At 40.0% G+C, this 19,287-nt stretch overlaps 1 protein-coding gene across 1 annotated transcript; it reads right to left on the bottom strand.

Moving 5' to 3' along the window:
- Positions 1–5,287: 5,287 nt before the first annotated feature.
- EDNRB (endothelin receptor type B) lies at positions 5,288–18,519 on the bottom strand (the record flags this gene model as incomplete). Its single annotated transcript, XM_080363600.1, has 7 exons — positions 5,288–5,419; positions 6,955–7,063; positions 7,636–7,769; positions 8,737–8,886; positions 9,222–9,426; positions 9,594–9,706; positions 18,058–18,519. The coding sequence occupies 7 exons, from the start codon at positions 18,517–18,519 to the stop codon at positions 5,288–5,290; spliced, it is 1,305 nt and encodes a 434-aa protein (XP_080219726.1).
- Positions 18,520–19,287: the final 768 nt, after the last annotated feature.

Here is a 19,287-nt window from a genome sequence, read left to right as displayed (position 1 = left end):
AGGTTCTACTGGTATTTGCAGTAGAATTTTTTTTCTAAGTTATAGTTTTCTTGTTCAAGAGAAGGAAAAACTACTGAGGGGGATTTGCCTTTTCAGTGGCAAGGATGAGCTTCAGGACCTCCTTCACAGCTAAATGAGAGTACGTAGAGAGACTGACAAGACTAAATGAATGCCAGGGTTTTAATGTTAATACTTTCAAATTAGCAATTGCAAGCCAATGAACCATCTGACTGCTGGTGCTATTACTTACAGTAATCTTACCACTGCTGACTGACAAGTGACGAACAGAACACAGAAGACTCATTTTGAGTTCTTTAGTCTCTCTTGATCTCTTGCTGTGGACACAGATTCAGAAACTTGGATTAGAAATTTGAACAGAAATGCACAGCATGTACATGGAGAAATCTTGGACCTTCATGAGTAGACTACAAGAACATGATGGTCTGAACAGCAGGCTGTAGGAAGGTACACAGTAAAAAGTGAACCACTTCATGGACCAGACACAGCCACAGGTTGCCAGTCGGACCATCCTGCTCCACCAACACCAGAGGGCCAAATTTACTTTAAGAGTGGTTAGAATGAGTCAGTGTTTGGAGAACATAAGCTGCATGTGTATTCATGTTGCTATGTAAATTCTAGTGTGCTTAGAAAACTGACAACAAGCTGCAGTTAATCCCCTAAACGAAAGAGCCAAGACGTAGTACAAGACACAGTAGATAAAACTGTGATTGAGACCAACAGTTAGAATAGTGAATTGTGGCAAAGGAGTAAATTAGCTGGGCTGTGAAGACTATGGCCTACCTGTAGAAAGCTGTAGGATCTCAAAAGAAATATGCAAAATTGCTTCCTTGTAACACGTGTTTGATGATGACTTTGGACCAAATCCAGGGGCACCAGTGAATAAGTCTCTCCCAACCTTTGCCTCCCATTACAGCCCTCATAGTCCTAATAAACTGAGACCTGGACCACTCATGGAGAAGACCTGTCAACAAGGGGTTGATAAAGACTCTATGTCATGTCTAGTAAGAATATAGGAGAAGTTTTTTCCCAAGAGAATCTCAGCCACAAGATTGACAGTGCTGGTCAATAGGACACCACTTAGTGACACATTTTTATTGATATGCAAAATATTTAGAAATATGCAAAATTGCTTCCTTGTAATACGTGATTGATGAAGACTTTGGACTATAGCATGAGATGGTGGAAAGGAAGAGAAAAGGCCATGAGAGATTTCAGGTAGAACATTTATTTACAAGGGATCTCACCTCTACTGGTGCTTCTGTTACAGGTACAAGAAATTTGAAACTATACATTTAAGGTCCTGGTGCCATGAAAAAAGACAAATCTACAGGGATGCAGCAGGCCATCAGTTTAACAGAAAGAAACATAATTATTTGGAATAAAATACCAGAATCAGCAAACACATTTTGGGATGTACAGATACTGCAAGCATATAATGTTATATATGCGAACAGTTACAGCAAATTTATACTGTTTTCCACTGCTGTGACATAGGTAAAGTGAAATATGCACAGAATGACACCAGCAGCATACAAAGGGATGACAGTTTTCATGAGGGATATTGCAGCATTGAGTGCATGCACTTCTTAATTAATGAACCAAAAGTTTTATGCCTTTTATTTGTGATATCCCTAACATAGGAGGATTTTTGACTATATATGGATGTGTAGAGAAGAGATTGCAACTGACATTTTGAGCAAAAACAAACAGAGCAAAGACAGGCATGACTGATTGTTCCAACAAACAGACAGTTTTGCAATGCGTATGCAAGTCTGAACTCTCTCCAGTTTTCAGCTATATAAAACTATCCCACTCAAAAGCTTCATTTTTTAGTTCTGAATTGCTTACTTCTCTTTTACATCACTGTCAATGTTTAGCAATTAAATGTGACCCCATGAAAGAAAAAAGGTCAGACATCTTTTTGTAATGAATCAAAATTACAAATATTTTATTGGCAATTTAGTATGTTTACACTGTCTGAACCACATAAGTTGCTATTTTAAGTGACCACAGAAACCGATATATAGAATTATTTTACACAGCTATACAGAACAATAAAAAAATCCTTTTAACATTTTCTCAATACATACAACATTCTCTTGCTAAGCCAGGTGTGTGTTGACTAAGAGCTGTTCGGGGCACTGATGCCACAGCTCACAGCAGATGCTCTATAAACATCAAATTTCGCATTTGATTCTGATGTGTAGTACCAGTGTATTAGTTCAGTCCACCCAGTCTGAAACGTCCTCTCTTAACTCTGAGAGAGCTGTGGGCTGGTGGAGTTCAGAGTAGATGAGGAAGTAAAATCTAACAACTACCTGAAGGCTGAAACACAGAGATGTGACGTAGTTCCTTACAAGTTTATTTTTGCTCAGTTCAAGCCATTCTGTATCAGCTCTTCAGGCCATCGGGACAGATGACTCTTACTCTGTCACATCACTCTGGACAAGCACGTTGTTGTTCTCCTGCCTGTGACCCCCTCTTTGAGGCTTAGAGAGCCTTAGACTGGCTGTTTTAGTCCATGAGCTGATTTTACCCTTTTTTTTCCTTTTTTTTTTTTTAACTTTTCAAAAACATTCCTTTGTAAAAAAAGCCCAAACAACCCAAAAAAAAAAAACAAAACACTTTTAACATTTTTGTTTAAGGTAGCAAATGTCAGCTAGGTTTTTAAAGAGCTATTGCTGTGCCCTAATTCTGCTCCGACTAAACTGAATAGTTAAACATTCATGGATTTCAGTGGATGGAGGAATAGACCTGTACTGACAACTTCAGAAAATGCCTGTCTTCAGTATTAAGAAATTTAATCTTAGACAAAGCACAGATGCATTAGAGCTCTCCTGTGTATTCTTTTAACTGTATGACAACAGAAGTTTAGAAAATTTTTCTTAAGGCAATGAGAGCTTCAGTAAAAATACTGCTTTGAAAAATATTGAAAAAAAAAAAGATAAAAAGTTTACTAACACGTATATATTAACTCCAAAAAGTGGGAAGTACATATGGTTTTTATTTGCAAAACGTAAATGTCCGACTTAGCAGGACTTGTCAACAAAGAATTAGTCAAGGAAAAAATGAAAAATATGTTACATATTTGCCAATACAACAGCTACATTTTAAATAAAAATAACAATAATATACATGTACAATATTGTAATGATATAATTTGATGAAAATAACACTGATCAGTATCAAACTTAAGTTTTAACTGATTATCCATCCTTAACAGATGAAACGCATTTCACAGAAATAGATGTAGGCAGGGTGAAGTGATATTCACGGCTTATTGTAAGAAAGTTAAAATGAAAATTAAGGTAAAAATGATAAAGAACAAGGCTTTAAATAGACTTATATTTATAAAAGTTCAGCATTATAGCAGCTGGGTACACGTGCTGCAGAAAGATGGTGACAGCAACCTAATAATGGTAGACAAAATACACACTTGCACACATATTTGCACACACATCCATATGCCCATGCTCAAATGCATGTGCGCAGGTCCTCAGCTTGATTATACAAGCATACACTTACTAGATTTTGATAGGGCGACACTAGGAACGGGATTCACCTCTCCTGCTTTTAGCTGTCTGCAAGGTAGCTGTAGCTACCTGAAGTCAGATGAGATGAAACCCATCTAAGGTAACATCAGCTGAACATTTTTATGAAAACTGTTTTCATCCTGAGCATTATTGAAGGCACTTTATTAAAAAATCTGAAATTAATCAAGACTGGAAAGAAAAGGTAAAAATCCTTATATGTGAAATTTGGAAATTAAAAAACATTCCTGAGTTTTGATAAATATTTTTATTATACTAAAATACCATGCCTATGGAAAAACGTCTTTTATAAAATCATGTTATATGACATTTTTTCTCGAAAAACTCATGCCTTGGTGCATGAGGTATTTTAATAGATATTTGGAGACATCTGTAACAAATTAATAGGAAATGAAAAGCCAAAGAATGACCTGTCATGCATGTACAAAATACGCGTTGCTCCCGGCAACACGCATCGTGTTTACTACAGGCATCTTTATCTTTCTGTTTTCTTATAGGGTCCTGCCCATATTTTAATACTTTATAATTAATTATGCTTCACTAAACTATTTACAGAAGCAGAAACTAATCACACATCTTCTTCAGCCCATAAATATGGAACTACAGAAGTAGAACTTATTTTAAAACATCACGAAGATGAGTGTGCTACATAGTACTATTCTCTAGAAGTACAGTTCATGAGTTATATTCTTCATGAGGATTTAAATCTAAATGAAAATAGAAGTTCAGATTCTCCCTCTGTTACATTTTTTCCACCTGATATTTCTAAAGGGTTTTGCCCTGAGGCAGTATTTGGATTGCAGAAGCAGTTTTGAATTGTTGCAAAAGTATCTCAAGTAAAGAACCATCAGGCTCTTGAATGCCCACTGTTTACAAGGGTACAATCAACTTGTTTTCAGTAAAGAATAGCTGATTTCCAATACTAGCCATCATTTGTATGGTTCTAGTTGGATTAATTTTTGTTTTTGGTGTTTTTCTCTCTCCTCCGCTGTCATTAAACACAGATAACATGGAAAAGGGGAAAGGGACCATACCCAAAGTGCTGCCAAATGTACTGAACACGCAAAGTGGTTACAGAATGGTATTTATAGATGCCTTGGCAAGTTCTTTCTAACAGGTAAAAACAATCATCAGAGTGAAATGCAATTTTGACTTGACTCCATCCTTTAATATTTTCATTAGCTACCTCTATAGTACCCCTGATAGAAATTCTACTTTTTTACATTTAAACTTCTATTACAAAGTATTTCATGTTTTATTTAAAGAAACCCCCACAATAGTGATGGTGGTTAATCTGCTTTATAAAAGATAATACATTGAGTTATATATAATAATGGCTTTGATCCAATTAACATTATATTATACGGCTTAGTAATTACTGTGACTTCAGTTCCTACAACTGTTATAGTGAATACAAATGATTGGTTAATGTACAAGAAGTGGGGATGATTTGGAAGTGCTGATTCAGAAGTATTCAAGTGCTAACAATGACTTGTTCTTTCTACGCTTTTCTTCATGTTCCATAAATGATGATTTTATAAATGTCCATGATTTTGAACATGACCCAGTTTTGGGACAATTATTTTTTATAAACTTTTTTGTGCAAACACAAAACTAGCTTTTTCTAAACGTTACCATCTCATTAAAAGTAATTGCCACTTTTACTTAAAAAGACACCAGCATTAATATAAGAGAATATGCCTTTGACACTTGTTTTACGAAGAGCTGTACTTGTTACTGGAGCGGAAATTATCATATCCGTGATCGTTAGCTTTGAACTTTAAACAGGACTGCCTTTCCTCCATGGACAAGAGATCTTTGGATTGGCACCAGCAACACAAGCATGACTGTCAAAATAAAAGGAATAAACATTTTACATCATTTTGAGTTGCACATGTAGCAAAATGCACCGAAGCGCTGCCCTTCTACAGTGGTACAATAAGAAATGGCAAATGTGCAAGCTGCCATTTTGGTATTACAGCATAAGCAAAGAAACAAGGTTAAGTTCTGCACTGCTCAAATGGCCACTAACTTACGAATATCTCATCAGCAACCTGAGTGCTGGAGTGCAGGAAGAGTTACTTTGAGTTATATATAATAATTGCCAAACACATACCACCTTGAGTCTGGTCTGCAATTCTAAATGCAACTGAAAGTAAAATTAGACTCCTTGTTTTCCTTTCTCTGGTAATCTTTCTTCGAAAAATGTATGCACAGTAATCTATACTTTCTGAGCAAAATGCTGCTATTTAGTTGAATTTTGCAGGAGGAAAAAGTGTAGAACTAAGGAGGAGAATGATGAAAACCCACAGGTAGTTCAAACACTTGCCAGATGTTCTGCAGGCTTTTTGCTGATGTTACTGACTGGCCTTTGGGTGCTGGAAGTCAATCTGGAATCCTGCACACCCACTTGTTTCCACAGTCAGCATGCTACAGGTCTCTTAGGTGCTCTCAACTCCAGGGACTCTTTCAGGTGGCTGGCAATGTAGACAGGGACCAGACTGACACTAAAGTCTCTGTCACCTGTGCTGCTGCAGTTATGAGGAAAATACTCAACAATACTAAATGTAGAGCTGACCGTCTTCTGATGGAAAAATATAGCCAGTAAGGAATTCACACAGCCAGGCAATAAGCCTAGCAGTGGCCAACATTTAAATGCTTGGCAACAAAAGAAAAATAGAAGAATTTGTGGTAGGCAATGTAAGAACCCTAATACAGTGTTTGAAGACAGTAAGAGGCCACAAAAAAGGCCCAAATCTGGACATATTCCAAACAGAGATGAAGGCTGAAGGACTAATGGGCTGCAATACAAATGTAACCCAGAGCCTCAAATCCTACATGGAGAATTAGTATCCAGGACTATTCACTCAAACCAAGGCAAAACTATGAGCAGGTTCTTCTCGTAAAATGTTGGCGTTGTAAAGGGATGAGTGGATACTTACACCCTCTGCCTTACAAAACGGCCTACTGATTTAAGTCCTCGGTCAGGCTGGGGGGAATCCAGGGTCAGTGCCCTCCCCATTGGGTTGCAGAGGATATGGCTACGTGAATCTCTGCAGTGCGGTCAGAGTCTGCTTTGTCAGGGCTCTGGAAGTGGCTGGGTGCCAACTCCAGTCAGGAAGTGATGCAGCACTGATTAGCACGGTGCCGAGATGGTTTATTGTGTGCTCCTCTCTTTTGCTTTCTCTTACTGTCCCTAGGAATCCTTAATTCCTTTCTTTGTAACTTTTCCACAGGAAAGCGAGAGAACACCTACCATAACCCAGTTAAAATTGAAAATAAAATGTAATGACCATTTAAAACACTTTGTACGTGTTATGGAATGAATTTTCCTGCTGACATCATATTTGAACCAGAGGAGCAGCTTCCAGCAGTCTCTTACCTTAAAGCAGTTTTGGAATCTTTTGCTCACCAAATACAGAGCTATAGGATTGATGCAGGAATTCAGTGAAGCCATGTTAATACCAATGTAGTCCATCACAAGAAAAAAGCTGTGTGGAAAATCAAGTCAGACACTTCTTATTTTCTCTGAAAAGGTTTAGTAGAGGTTTACAACTATATAAATTGGATTCAGCTTCACTCAACCAAGACTAACTATTAAATGTAATAGTAAAAGGGCTTATAACAACAGGATTAACTTATGGAGGTAACAATGTTGCTCAATAATAAAAGTTAGAATCAGTACACTGCTCTCGTAAGAGTAATTTTAGAAGATTCAGCCACTTTATCTTGTAGGAAGGAATATTCATGAGGTTGTCCTCACAGATTTAATCCTAGCTGTTCTGCTGAAAGGGAAAATTGGAACAGAAATCCCTCCTCCACCCGCATAAAGCCACACGACAGCAGCACAGTCCCAGAAAGGACTGGGAGAAGACAGGCAAGCAGGACAGAAGTCCTATGTTCATGGGATTCCTTCTAATTTCCTAACTCTGCTACTGGAGTGAAACCCGAGTGTCCTAGATGAAGAAGCAGGGAGAACTTCAGACTCCAGGACCAAGCTAGTTCATTAGGAAATCCAAAGCTGATCAAGGGGAATGTCAGCGTTTTATTTTTACAGTCTCACCTTAAAAGTTCACATCTGTTGGGGTCCTTCTGATCATAAATAGTGAGCTTCAATATTCTGCTTAAGTGAAGTGGGAGCCAACACAAGGCGAAAACAAGTACCAGACAGAACACAGTTTTGGCCACCTCACGTCTCTGAAAAAGACAATTGGACAGAACAGTGTTATAGTTCCTGTCTCTCTCTTGATTGTTGTTGTCTTCTAATATCCAAATGTTTAATAAACAAAACAAAAACCCTACCAAAACAGGAGTTAGGAGAACATCCAATACCTTATTTTATTGGAATATATACTTAATATTGTCTTTTGTTTTACATGACTTGCACTGATTCTCTGTATCTCTAATTTTTTAAAGTATGAATAATAATATGAAAAATCAAAGACATGAAAGCAGTAATTTAAGTTAAAATGAAGAACACACTCATCTTCCCAATCACATTCAAATACCAGCTTGTTTTCAATTGCATTTTCTTGTGTTTTGATCTCAGGTCTTATTTTAAATGCCTCCAGAGATTTCAATTACAGCCTTAATGAGGTAAGAGGAAAGGAGAACAAATATACATTATAGTACAAATGTAGTTTAATTCTAGTGACGTATGATGTTTGTGTCTGGTGCTCTACTAACTTGGAATGTATTTTGGAATGTGTTTTGTTTGGCTAACATATGCTGCTAACCTCACTATAGTTCAGCACAAAACTGCTTCAAAATAATTAACAAATTTATAGCACCAACTTCTAGATTACAGCATGACCTCTGTTTTCATTACAAAATATCCAGTTCTCATTATTGTAAAGAAAACGTAAACACTATAAAATTTGAAGGACTAACTCCAAACAAGAAAAAAGAAAAAGCAGTTTTGTGATTGCCAGTGAAAATCTTAGGTTTCTGAGGGCTCTGAGGTTATCTATCTATCTATCTATCTATCTATCTATCTATCTATCCACATATATGAAATCAGCAGCACCACAGTTAGAAAACTTCTGCTTAGTAGTTATCTTGAAGTCATTATATAAGAACAGAAGAATGCCGTGGCAGTAAAATCAGTAACTGCATTATTGTCATCCTCTCTACAGTCATCAGAGTCACCAGGATAAATTTTTACCTGTTTTAAATGGTCATTTAAAGCGATCTGCATCCCACTTTTCTTTCGTAACATCTCGCAGGTCATGAGAGTATAGAAAAATGCCGTGATAGCCAGTGGCAAACAGAAGTAAAAGCTAAACAGCCACCAGTCTTTAGCTTGCTTGTAAAACTAGAAGGAAAACAAAAGTAAACACACTGTTAGGAGTTGAATGCTGAGCATTTTGGAAACCATGCTATAACTAATTGGTCAGTCTGTCCTGAAAAACATCTCTACAAGGCTTACATGAGAAAATGTGACAAGATAGTAATATGCTCAAAGCCCACAAAAAGACAGGAGTTTCTGAATGCTATTCTTCTAACTGATATACTTCAGAATTTGTCAGCATTTCATTTGAACATCATATTCACCTAAATTTCACAAAGATTTGTGCACATTACAATCCATGCGACACTGAGAAGATCCAAGGAACTGTTACGGAAATTTTATAAACATGGGTGTCTTACCATCATAAAGGAGCTTTTCTGCGTGGGGTGAAGTAAGCAGATTCTAAGATCCTTTCCTTTGTACTCCATTGTGATCATGTCAAATGCGATAGCTTCTGGAACAGCCAATATCACCGATATAACCCAGATGAGTACAATTTCAACAGCCGTCCACTTCGGCACTCCAATTCCTTTAATGCGACTCCAAGAAGCAACTGCTCGGTACCTGAAGCAACAGCACACATTTGCAAATTAAAATATAAGAAAACTCACCTGGTTTAACTGGCTTAAACTCAGCTTATTTGTATTACATCATCTGAGTGGAAAGATAAACTTGAGAAAATGCCCGCATTTAAAACAAATTGTAAAGTTTGATGAAAAAATAGGTCTCACCTATCTATACTGAGGGCACACAAACTCAATACTGTGATGCCCACTGATGCCTTTTGAATGAAGGGTACTAATTTGCACATTTCAACACCGAAGGGCCAGTCCTCTGCAAGCAGCTGTGAAAAGAAAACAACAATTAGAAATTGATAATTTTAAAAAATTAATTCCCAAAGCTTCAACATGTACTTTTCTCTTGGATTTTTCTCTTCATTGTTTTTTTCTTCCACCATGTAAAAGTTAGGCAAGAAGAACGTTTCCACAAGGGAGTCTCCAAGGTCTGTATCCTAAAAACTATGCAGTAACACCCCAGCTGCTCTCTGGTTGGGCAAGGATATGAATAAAGGCTTAGTCCCAACTTCTTAAGATCTGTGCAGTTCACTCGTTTTCGCTTCTAACTTTACCAACCCACCACCAGTGTTTATGGTAAAAAAAATTATTGAGAAGGTGAGGATTTCCATAACATTTGTATTGGCTTTATCTGTCTTGAGTTCATTGCTTTTTTTACATGTTCCAAGTAACTCTCCATTTACTAGAAATAGAGAAAATTACTTGATGCTGATCAGAACAGGGACAAAGCCAACAATTACATGTGTGTGGTGGGGTTTATTTGAAGCTTGGTGTGTAGGCAGGCAACACTGAAGAGCAATGTGTCCCGTAGTTTTTAGCTGACCATCTTGTAACGAAAGAAGGGTCCCACTGAACAACGAGGGAGCCTAAAGAGCTAGTTTGAACTAAATGTTTTGCAGCAGGTCAAGACAGATCAGATGAATCCCGCACTGAAGACATTTATTGAACAGTTTTCCAATGATTCTGTATTCCAATACCAAAATGACCATCTGCACTCTCAAACATACCTGTAAGTGCTATGGAATAAAGAAAACATCACAATGAATTTTACGTTGGTTCAATTGCACTTTGGGTTGTGCACTTTAATGGAAATCTTCTGCCACATCTCCAGTGGTATCTTTTAGCTGATTTAGAGAATAAGACGTACTGGACACAGAAAGCACCTTCCTCACAGCCAATGCAATTAACTGTTCACCCGTAGCTTTAGTTTAGAAACATTTAATCTTTGTACTATGTTGAGAGCTGCTCTAATGGCTCAAATACACCACAGCAGCAGCCAAATCTCCCAGTTCCTCATGAAAACAAGACTCTCCAAAACAGAGGTCATGCCAAGAAATAGTCACAATGATTATACAGAAATAAACTTTCTGAGTTTCTGTAATTAGTTATATTATCTAAGCCCATCTGTTTTTCCTAACTTTCTTCAAATGAGGCCTTTTGGATCTGTTGCAGATAGAGAGCAACAAAATGTACAAGGAGAAGAAAGAGCAAGAACTACCCAAAAGACACTTGTAAAACCTTTCCCTTGGTTCAGGTTGCTTCAGACATCTCTTTTAACAGGGATGCAAGAAAAAAAGAAATAGACAATCATACTGTATAGATTCTGCTGGGGACCAAAATGATTGAAAATAGCCACAGAGTTGCCTGCTCATGTTAGTTAGGTTCAGCAAGGTCTGTAAGCACACATACATGTCCATCTAATGATACAGTTCTGAGGTCTAAGATGGTTTTTTGAAAAGCCCTGATATAATTTCAGTAAGTATCATTTTATTCTAACACAAAGGAAATAAAGTACATTTCATAACTATGCGCTTTTGGAAATCCCTATGAAATGCCCACCAGTATTTTCAGGTACCAGAATACCTTCAGAAACCAGTTTTAGTTCTGTGCTGAAATGGGATCTTTGAAATAAGAGCCATAGGCAAACTGTAACATAGTCCAGCTTTGATCAATGTCTTAAATGATCTACTTAGGTAAGACAAAGAGTATAATGCTTCTGCAGAAATTAAGCAGAAAAATGAATTCTAAGGATCTAACTTTCTTGAGAATTGTTTGGAAAATAATAAAGCAGAGGAAGTAGGGATGAGGCTGTAAGAACCATACAGTATCTTTTACTTATGTGATGTGGGAAAATAGCTCAATCTGTAATTAAGGTATTATCAGTAAAGCCTCTCCCTGAGAGTTCTTTTGAATTACTGTAAGAGGTTGGTAGTAACAAACTGCTATTAAAATTGCAATGTGAATAATTACAGGTGGTCTAAATGCACACTCCACAGAATCCAGTAACACCTGGACTAATATAACTTCTGTCAATCAGGCGCTGAACCTCCAGCCCACTACACTTACTTGCTATAGGAATTAAGGACTGGGTAGCAAGCATATTGTACACATTATAGTATATACTCTATATTATACATGTGTATATATTAAACCAGAGATGACTTCAAAATTTAAAACTTTCATTGTTCATTGAACTAAAATTCAGAATTTTGATCAAATTTCTGCTGGCAGATTCTGTTGAATTTCAGCTACAAGTAGCTGCTGTATGTGCCAGACACTCCCTCTCTCTCTTCCCTGAAATTCCAATAGTTTAGTCACACATCGGAGATTTCCCTGAACTAATAATGCTTATCTCTCAGGTGCAGAGAGTCACACCTGTGCTCCAAGCTGACTGGATTTGTGCCAGCTCTAGTTTGGGAGCCATATGGCTGGATTATAACAGGGTTGCACACGAGTGAATGCGTTCTACTGAAAGGGTGCATTAGCTTGAGTTTAGCATAACATCAACATTTTACTTACATTCAGCCAACTTAAATCAGGGGCAGAATGGACACACAGCTGTCTGCACTGGATTGGAAAAACATGTCCTTTATCTCTTGCAGCTGATGTATTTGAAACTTGAGTATTTTAGGGCATGAGTCACAAGTTTCTCTATCACAGTATTTCAAGTGGTTAATTATATGCTTTGTAGCAAAAACTTGAAAACATAAAGAAAGTAAAAAGTACAATGTTTTAATTGCTGAACTATGCTTCCTTATTGTTTCTGTTTCATTTCCTCAAAACATTGTCTTAAAGTACAGTGAAAACCACTGTTAAATATTCATTAATATCATTTTTGTGGACAAGAGCAATAATTATTCTTAGAAAAATACAGATGTAGTCTAATGCAATTTCATATGGGTAAAACTATTTTCTTATTATTCATAATAAGGTATCTGTACAAAGAGTGACACTACAAATTACAAATGACTTAAGAGTTATGGGATACTGCCAAGGGGCAGCAAAGAGAAAAATAATGTGTTTTTCAGCAGTAAAATGCCAAGAGAAGTCTAGCACTGGCTGTATTCCGAGTGACATTTTCCAATGGTTTATAGTCACTTACTTTACATGGGCAAAGTTTTAACTGCTAAGTCACAGAAAGGTGTTGAAGATGAAGTGAAATAAAACAAAAGGAAAGGGAACATATTGCAGAATGAAGCAAAATCATACTTAAAAAGAACTAATACATCTGATGCACTCCTAACCAACACTGTCTCAGACCAGGCACAGGTTTGAGCCTAAACTGATGTGAAAGATAGCTACAGAAGTAGCCCCAAGAGATGTTGTGACTCAAAGACACACCTGTGAGTTGCAACTCCTGCCCTGTTTCCTCTTGGTTTTGTAGGAACAGACAGATGCTTGTAATTTGCTGCTAGAATATGCCAGCATATGAGCACCATCCACTGCTCTCAATGGCTCAGCTGCTGTGGCCACCAGCCAGAAGTCTGATGCCACGGCTCCAACCCACTTCTTGTTGGCTTTCTGCAGTTGGGCATGAAAAAGTAGCAAAGTGTGCACTTATTGACATCAGCAACCTCGTCCCAAGCAATAAATGCACAGGGAAACACAGAGCAGGGATTTGGACTTCCTCCTCTCTGTGTGTTCGCAGCAAGTCTAGTTCACAGGACGACAGAACTCGATTTTCATAATTAGGAATTGCAGAGTGACATGGGAAATCAAATATGCAACTGTACACCTAATTCACAAGCCACATTTTCTCAATATATTTGTGAAATGACTGGCAGAGTTTCACCCAACACTTTTGAGACAAAGAGGTCATGCAGATGAAGTATTTTTCAGTATTTCATAGGAGCATTTTTCAAAACATGAAGTTTGCCCAGGAAATTAAGCTTATGATCAGGGATAAGTCAGACAACATTTCAAAACTTATTAATATTTAACAATAATTGTCAAAGTCAAAAGCTTTTGCAGTCTCACAATTTGAGAGAAATGATTGCGTCAAAATTAACTGTTTAAGAAAGTCATGCTGCTGTCAGAGTGGGAAGTGTAAATACAGGGCAGAAGCAAAAAACAAATAAGAGGCTGAAAACTTGTTTTGAAATTTGTCACATGCATTTTCTGAGTGAATGTATACAGAATAAATGCATACATAATGAAAAAAACCTGCTCTAAATTTACAAGCCTATACTGGCATCATTTAACCTATTTCAGTCTGGAGATCCATCATGAAAACTATGTAAGTGTACTTCCAACTGCACAAAGACATTTAGTTTCACTACCCTGCATATTGAACTTCAGAGAAGATTGTTCCCATCCAACAAAGTTACTCACCATTGCCTGTAAAATCTGACAGGTTCCTCCACTGGACAATTCAGATCTTTCTTAAGTGCCTATAATCTGCACTTGTTGAACGTAAAGGGTTCCTAAGCAAACTAGACTTCTAGCTTAATATGGTCAGAGATCAACAAACTTTGTGTAAGAAATTCTGAGATCAGCTTTCCAAGACCTCAAGTAAGTGATTCAGATGTTGAAAAAAAAGGAAGCAATGCACTTCTCCCAATAAAACTGATGTTATCTTCAACATCAGAAGGACCAGTGGCCAAGAGTTGAATTATGGAATAGTAACAATGTTTTCTAAAGACAAGGACCTTGGCTTTTTTGGAAAGTTAGGAAAAGATTGGTTTTGTCATGATGCACGCCCAACAGGTACTTGCATTACAAGAGATAGGAAGTTCATCACAAAGACATCTCCATGGAAACCCTGCCTTATTCAGAGCACAGCTGGATTAACAAAGGAGCCAGTTTGCGTCTACATGGGATATGCAGTCCCTACTTTGGTTTTTCTTATCTTTCAAGTGCTTGACAACGCTATATAATGTTAACTATATTTTTTATGTAGTCCCTAAAATACATTGCCTACAAAGCTGACTTTGGCCTTTGATCATTGGCTTGGATAAAGACCATTTTTTGTTCATTTCCTGGAAATTTTTTTTCTCCAGTTTTCCATTGTGCTCTGAGATAAACGAATCTGTCACAGTATTTCCAGGTAGATATTCATCCTCAGTTATTTGTATAGCAAATAGATAGCCAGAGTTCAGAAAGTCACACAAGAGTGTGCAGAGGATAGCTTGTTCTCCCTGTTAAAAATCCATTGGAACATGACAAGAAATTGGATTTAATATAAGAGAACAAACACTACAAAATGAGAGATGTTGTATATATATCAGAAGATAAATCATGTTATTATATTATTTTATTACAGCTTTTTAAAGTGTGTGTTATCTCATTATGCATATATGCATAAGAGGTAGAACTAATGTAAGGTTGGAAGTTTTAATCCTGATGTTGTTTTGGTGACTTATATATGGGAATTACCAATTTTATTGACTTGGAAAACTGAGTGCAATCTTCCAGAACCACAGACCTGTATTGTGAGGTGCACAAGCTGCCACTGTCTTGTCTTCCAAAGATTAAGTTCAGAGCGGGACATAAAAAGCTCACTGACCACTGAAGCACAGTATTGCCTACTCTATTCTTCTGTTCCTTATGTTCACACCTTTATTTGCTATTTGCAGCCTCAAATTAACAAACGCATGCTTACTTAGTCTGTTCAGTGAAGCCGTTGACCAGGCATAGGACCACCTTCACGTCCAATTAGTAGCAGTTTTGCAAGGTATCTGCACTGCCACAATATTACATCCTGCAGAATGACTGTCTCAGACTTTCCTCTCCTTCCTATTCTGCAGTTTTGGGGGTTCAGCCAAAATCAGATTGTTTACCAGGACCCTGAACACTGAAAAAGTCTTCGAGGTTCTGCATACCGGAACTGAATGCCTTTCATGCCCTCATTTCATACCCAGTTTCCTGATTCTATGACAAATTCCAATACTTTCCATTTTCTGCTGAATGTATTAATTGACACTCAAATTTATCAAGTGCAATGGACTAATTAGCATCTTATACGTTGAGTTACATTTGTCTCAAAATCTAGGTACCACCTGCTTTTCTTCAGATATCCTCAATGTAAATTTTCATTTGTGTATTTTCTCAGCTACTTACATATTCACTTAAATAGTCACAAAGGACATCTTTTGCAGTTATCACTTTTAATAGCTAGTAAAATGCTGCTCCTAGTGCAAATTCTGAGTTCTCTCCTATGGATCTGGAAAGAATTCACAGATACTTTCATACTTTCTACTATAAGTGTTGTTGAGTAAATCGTTGGCATTGTATTAACTAGAGAAATTCTCTCACACTCTTTTTCCAAGCAGATGTCTGAGGATCTGGTAGCAATTCTGAAGATCTGTTTCATCCAGGTTTAAATGGCTTCAAATTGCAAGTTACAACTGCTAAGTATACTTGATTTACAAACTAAGCCTTTGCTAGCCTTTGTTCTTCCCATACTGCTGGGTGATTATAGCAAGCTTTTGATTGCACTACTGTACTCTTCCGCATAAGGTTGCTCTGCCGGTGTAATTAAATGGGATGTGGAGTTAATAAAAAGTTATAATCAACTCAAACTGCACTCAGACTCTTAATTTTGATTAAATAAACACAATATCTAATGTTTGGAGATTTTTTCAACTTACATATATTCAGAAATCCTGTTTTAAACCAGCAAATATTACAGTCACTATTGTAAGGGATAATATACATTTATTATGAGCTATTCATCAACATGATTAGCAGTATGGGAGATTTAGCACCTTAGAGCTATTTCTTAGCTCCTGGCATTATCATCAGCACAATAAAAATCCTGGATGTGTAGCTGGTATAGCATTTATTGGTTTGCAAACTGACCTTTTACCCCTCCCACTCCAACCTCCTCATAATGATATACTTGGTGATATTCAATCAAGATATGGACTGTGGTATTATATTGCATGTTATCATTGATTTAATTTTGAAATAGTGTCACTGAGATTACAAAGACTTGGACTGAGCAGCTGTTATTAATTTTATCTTTTTGATTTTTCTGAGACAAAAAGTTATTTTTGTTACATATATTTTTTTTTTACAAAAATACTTTTTTTTTTTTTCGAAAAGAGTTTACTTTTAAGTATTTTGTTTCATAAATCCCAGTCTCAGAAGAGTACATGACTCACAAGAACTATGCTGAGTGTATAGTATGGAAAATACCGAAACCTCAAATCAAAAGAACTCCCATGGAATCCAAATTACTTGGCTTATGAATTTACACAGTTATGACGAGTTCTAAGTTCTCCGCTTTATAATGGTTCAATACTTTAAAAGGATAAAGACACCACATTCTCCCATTTCAATAGCTTCTGGGAATAAACACTACAGATACCTAAGGCAAAATTCAAACCCCCTTCCCTCAATGTGATTTTCCAAAGTCAAAAGTAAGTTTAACATCTTGCTTAAAGTGAGGAGAAGGAATAGATGAAGATTCTCATATTCACCTTGTGCAGTAACGGAGGTGTATTCAGGGACCCGGAATGTAAACTTTCAAGGCAGAAGGTGCCTTGTTACTTCCAGCATCCCTCCGAAGAGTGTTGATGGTAACTAGAGGCTGGATTCAACTGCCCAACGAATTCCTAAGGACAAGTGGACTGCACAAGCTGAGTAGATGACACAGTTACTCCTTCTGTGGCAAGTCTTATCATGTCAAAGAGCAGGGTAAAGGAGCAAGAGCAGCAGATGTGCCTTGCTACCTCTCGGCTGCCCATGCTGCAACAGGGGTGAATAGGGGAAAGGGTTCACAGCTCAGGAGAGCATCAGGGGTCACAGCTCATCATGCCTCACAATCTCTGCATAGAATTAAATCCCTCAGCTGAATGATGCTGAAAAAAAACCCCATGCCAACAGCAACCGCACAGACCTATATACAGCATCTACAGCATTAAGCCTGCCCAGAAGAGCAGGAGGGACAAAGCAGCACCTACAGGAAAGGGTCTTCTGTGCCTCCCTTCCATTCCTCGGGGGAAAGGAGGGAAGCAACAAATCCTCTGTGAGTTTAATTTATTGCATTTATTTCCTTTATCCCTGGGACAGCATTTGTTTCCAGGTGACTTTCAGAGCCTGGCCATCTCCACCTCTGCCCCATTCCCAGCCCAGACCACTGAGAGGGCTGGGACTGGGGCACAAAGAGGGTGACATCTAGGACAACAGCGACAACATCTGACCAGAATACCAGCCTCCGGTTGTTTTTTTAGCATGAAATGAAGTCCTCGGATGTCTCCCAGCCACGAAGAGGGTGCGTTTGCCCCCAACACCCGTGGCGGTGCCAAGTGTCTGCCGGTAGCCGGCGAGAAGCCCCGAGGCGATCCAGCCTGACCCCCGTGTCCACTCCCGGACCTATCCCAGGCTCCCCCCTCACCTTGTAGACGTTGATGGGGATGTCGATGATGATGTGGAGCAGGTCGCCCAGGGCCAGGCTGGCAATGAGGATGTTTGGACCATTCCTCATGCACTTGTTCTTGTAGATGATTCGCAGCAGCGTCGAGTTGCCGATGATGCCCAGAACGAAGACGAGGCAGGACACCACCGTGTTGATATATTTGAAAGTTTCCTTGATCTCCGTTTGTCCCGTACACATGGGGGGCGAGGCCGAGCGCGGCCGCCCTCCGGCGGCCCCCCCGCCCTTGGGCAGCGCGGCCGGGCGGGAGGCGTTGGGCTCGGCGCCCCGCAGCGCGGGGATCCCGGCCGTCGGGGGGACGGCTGCCGGCGGGCTCTGCCTGCCCGGGCCCGGCGGCCGCGGGGACCCGTGGCCCTCGGCGGCGGCGCGACAGCTGAAGAGCAGCAGGAGGGCGAGCAGCCGCCACCGTCGGGCGGCGGGCATGGCTCTGCGGCACGGCCGTTCCCCCGCCGCCGTCAGCGCCGACCTGTGCGGAGAGAGGGGATAAGGCGTCAGCTGCGGGGATACCGCACCCCGCCGGTCGCCGCCATCGCTCCGTACGCCCGCCGAACGAGCTGGGGCACTGCCCGCCGCCGGGCGGGGACGGGCGGCGATGTCGGCGGTACAGCCGGCAGAGCAGCGCCCAGGCGAAAACCTGCGCGGCGGCTGGGGCGAGAAGTTCCCGCCGGCCGGACCTGCTCGGCTTCGCCCCATTCTCTCGCCCGCTCCTCTCTCTCCTCACCTCGCCAAGCGGAGCCGAGCTGATCCTTCGCCGCCTGCCGCCTGCAGGGCTCTGCCTGCCGAGCGAGGGAAACGCGCTCCGCCGGTCGCCGAGCTCCACACCCGGGCTGGCTGCCCTCTCCCGGGGCTGGCTGCCGCCTCTCGCTAGCGATGGGAGCCGCGGGCCGCGGAGGAGAGACGGGCGCTTGCGGCAGGACCCGGCGGCCGTGAGTCTTGCTCCAAACCCCGCGGCTAAAGCTGAGCCAGCTGGGCAGGCCCCCCCCTCTTTTCTAAAACATTCATCCGCATCTGGCCCATCAGTCACGGCCAGACCCCACCCGCACCCTCCTCCCCACCCGCCCCCCCGCCGGCCGCGGGGCCGCCGCGGAGCCCTGCCCAGCCCAGCCCCTCCGCCCGCCGGCCCCGCGGTGCCTCACCCCGGCCGCTCTCAGGGGTGCCCCCCGGCCCAAGCGCTCCGCACTTTGGTACCTA

The sequence above is a fragment of the Nesoenas mayeri genome (genome assembly GCF_963082525.1).
Source record: "Nesoenas mayeri genome assembly, chromosome: 1".
NCBI lineage: Eukaryota > Metazoa > Chordata > Aves > Columbiformes > Columbidae > Nesoenas > Nesoenas mayeri.
The sequence above is the reverse complement of the archived record's forward strand: the minus strand, read 5'-3'. Positions and strand labels throughout refer to the sequence as shown.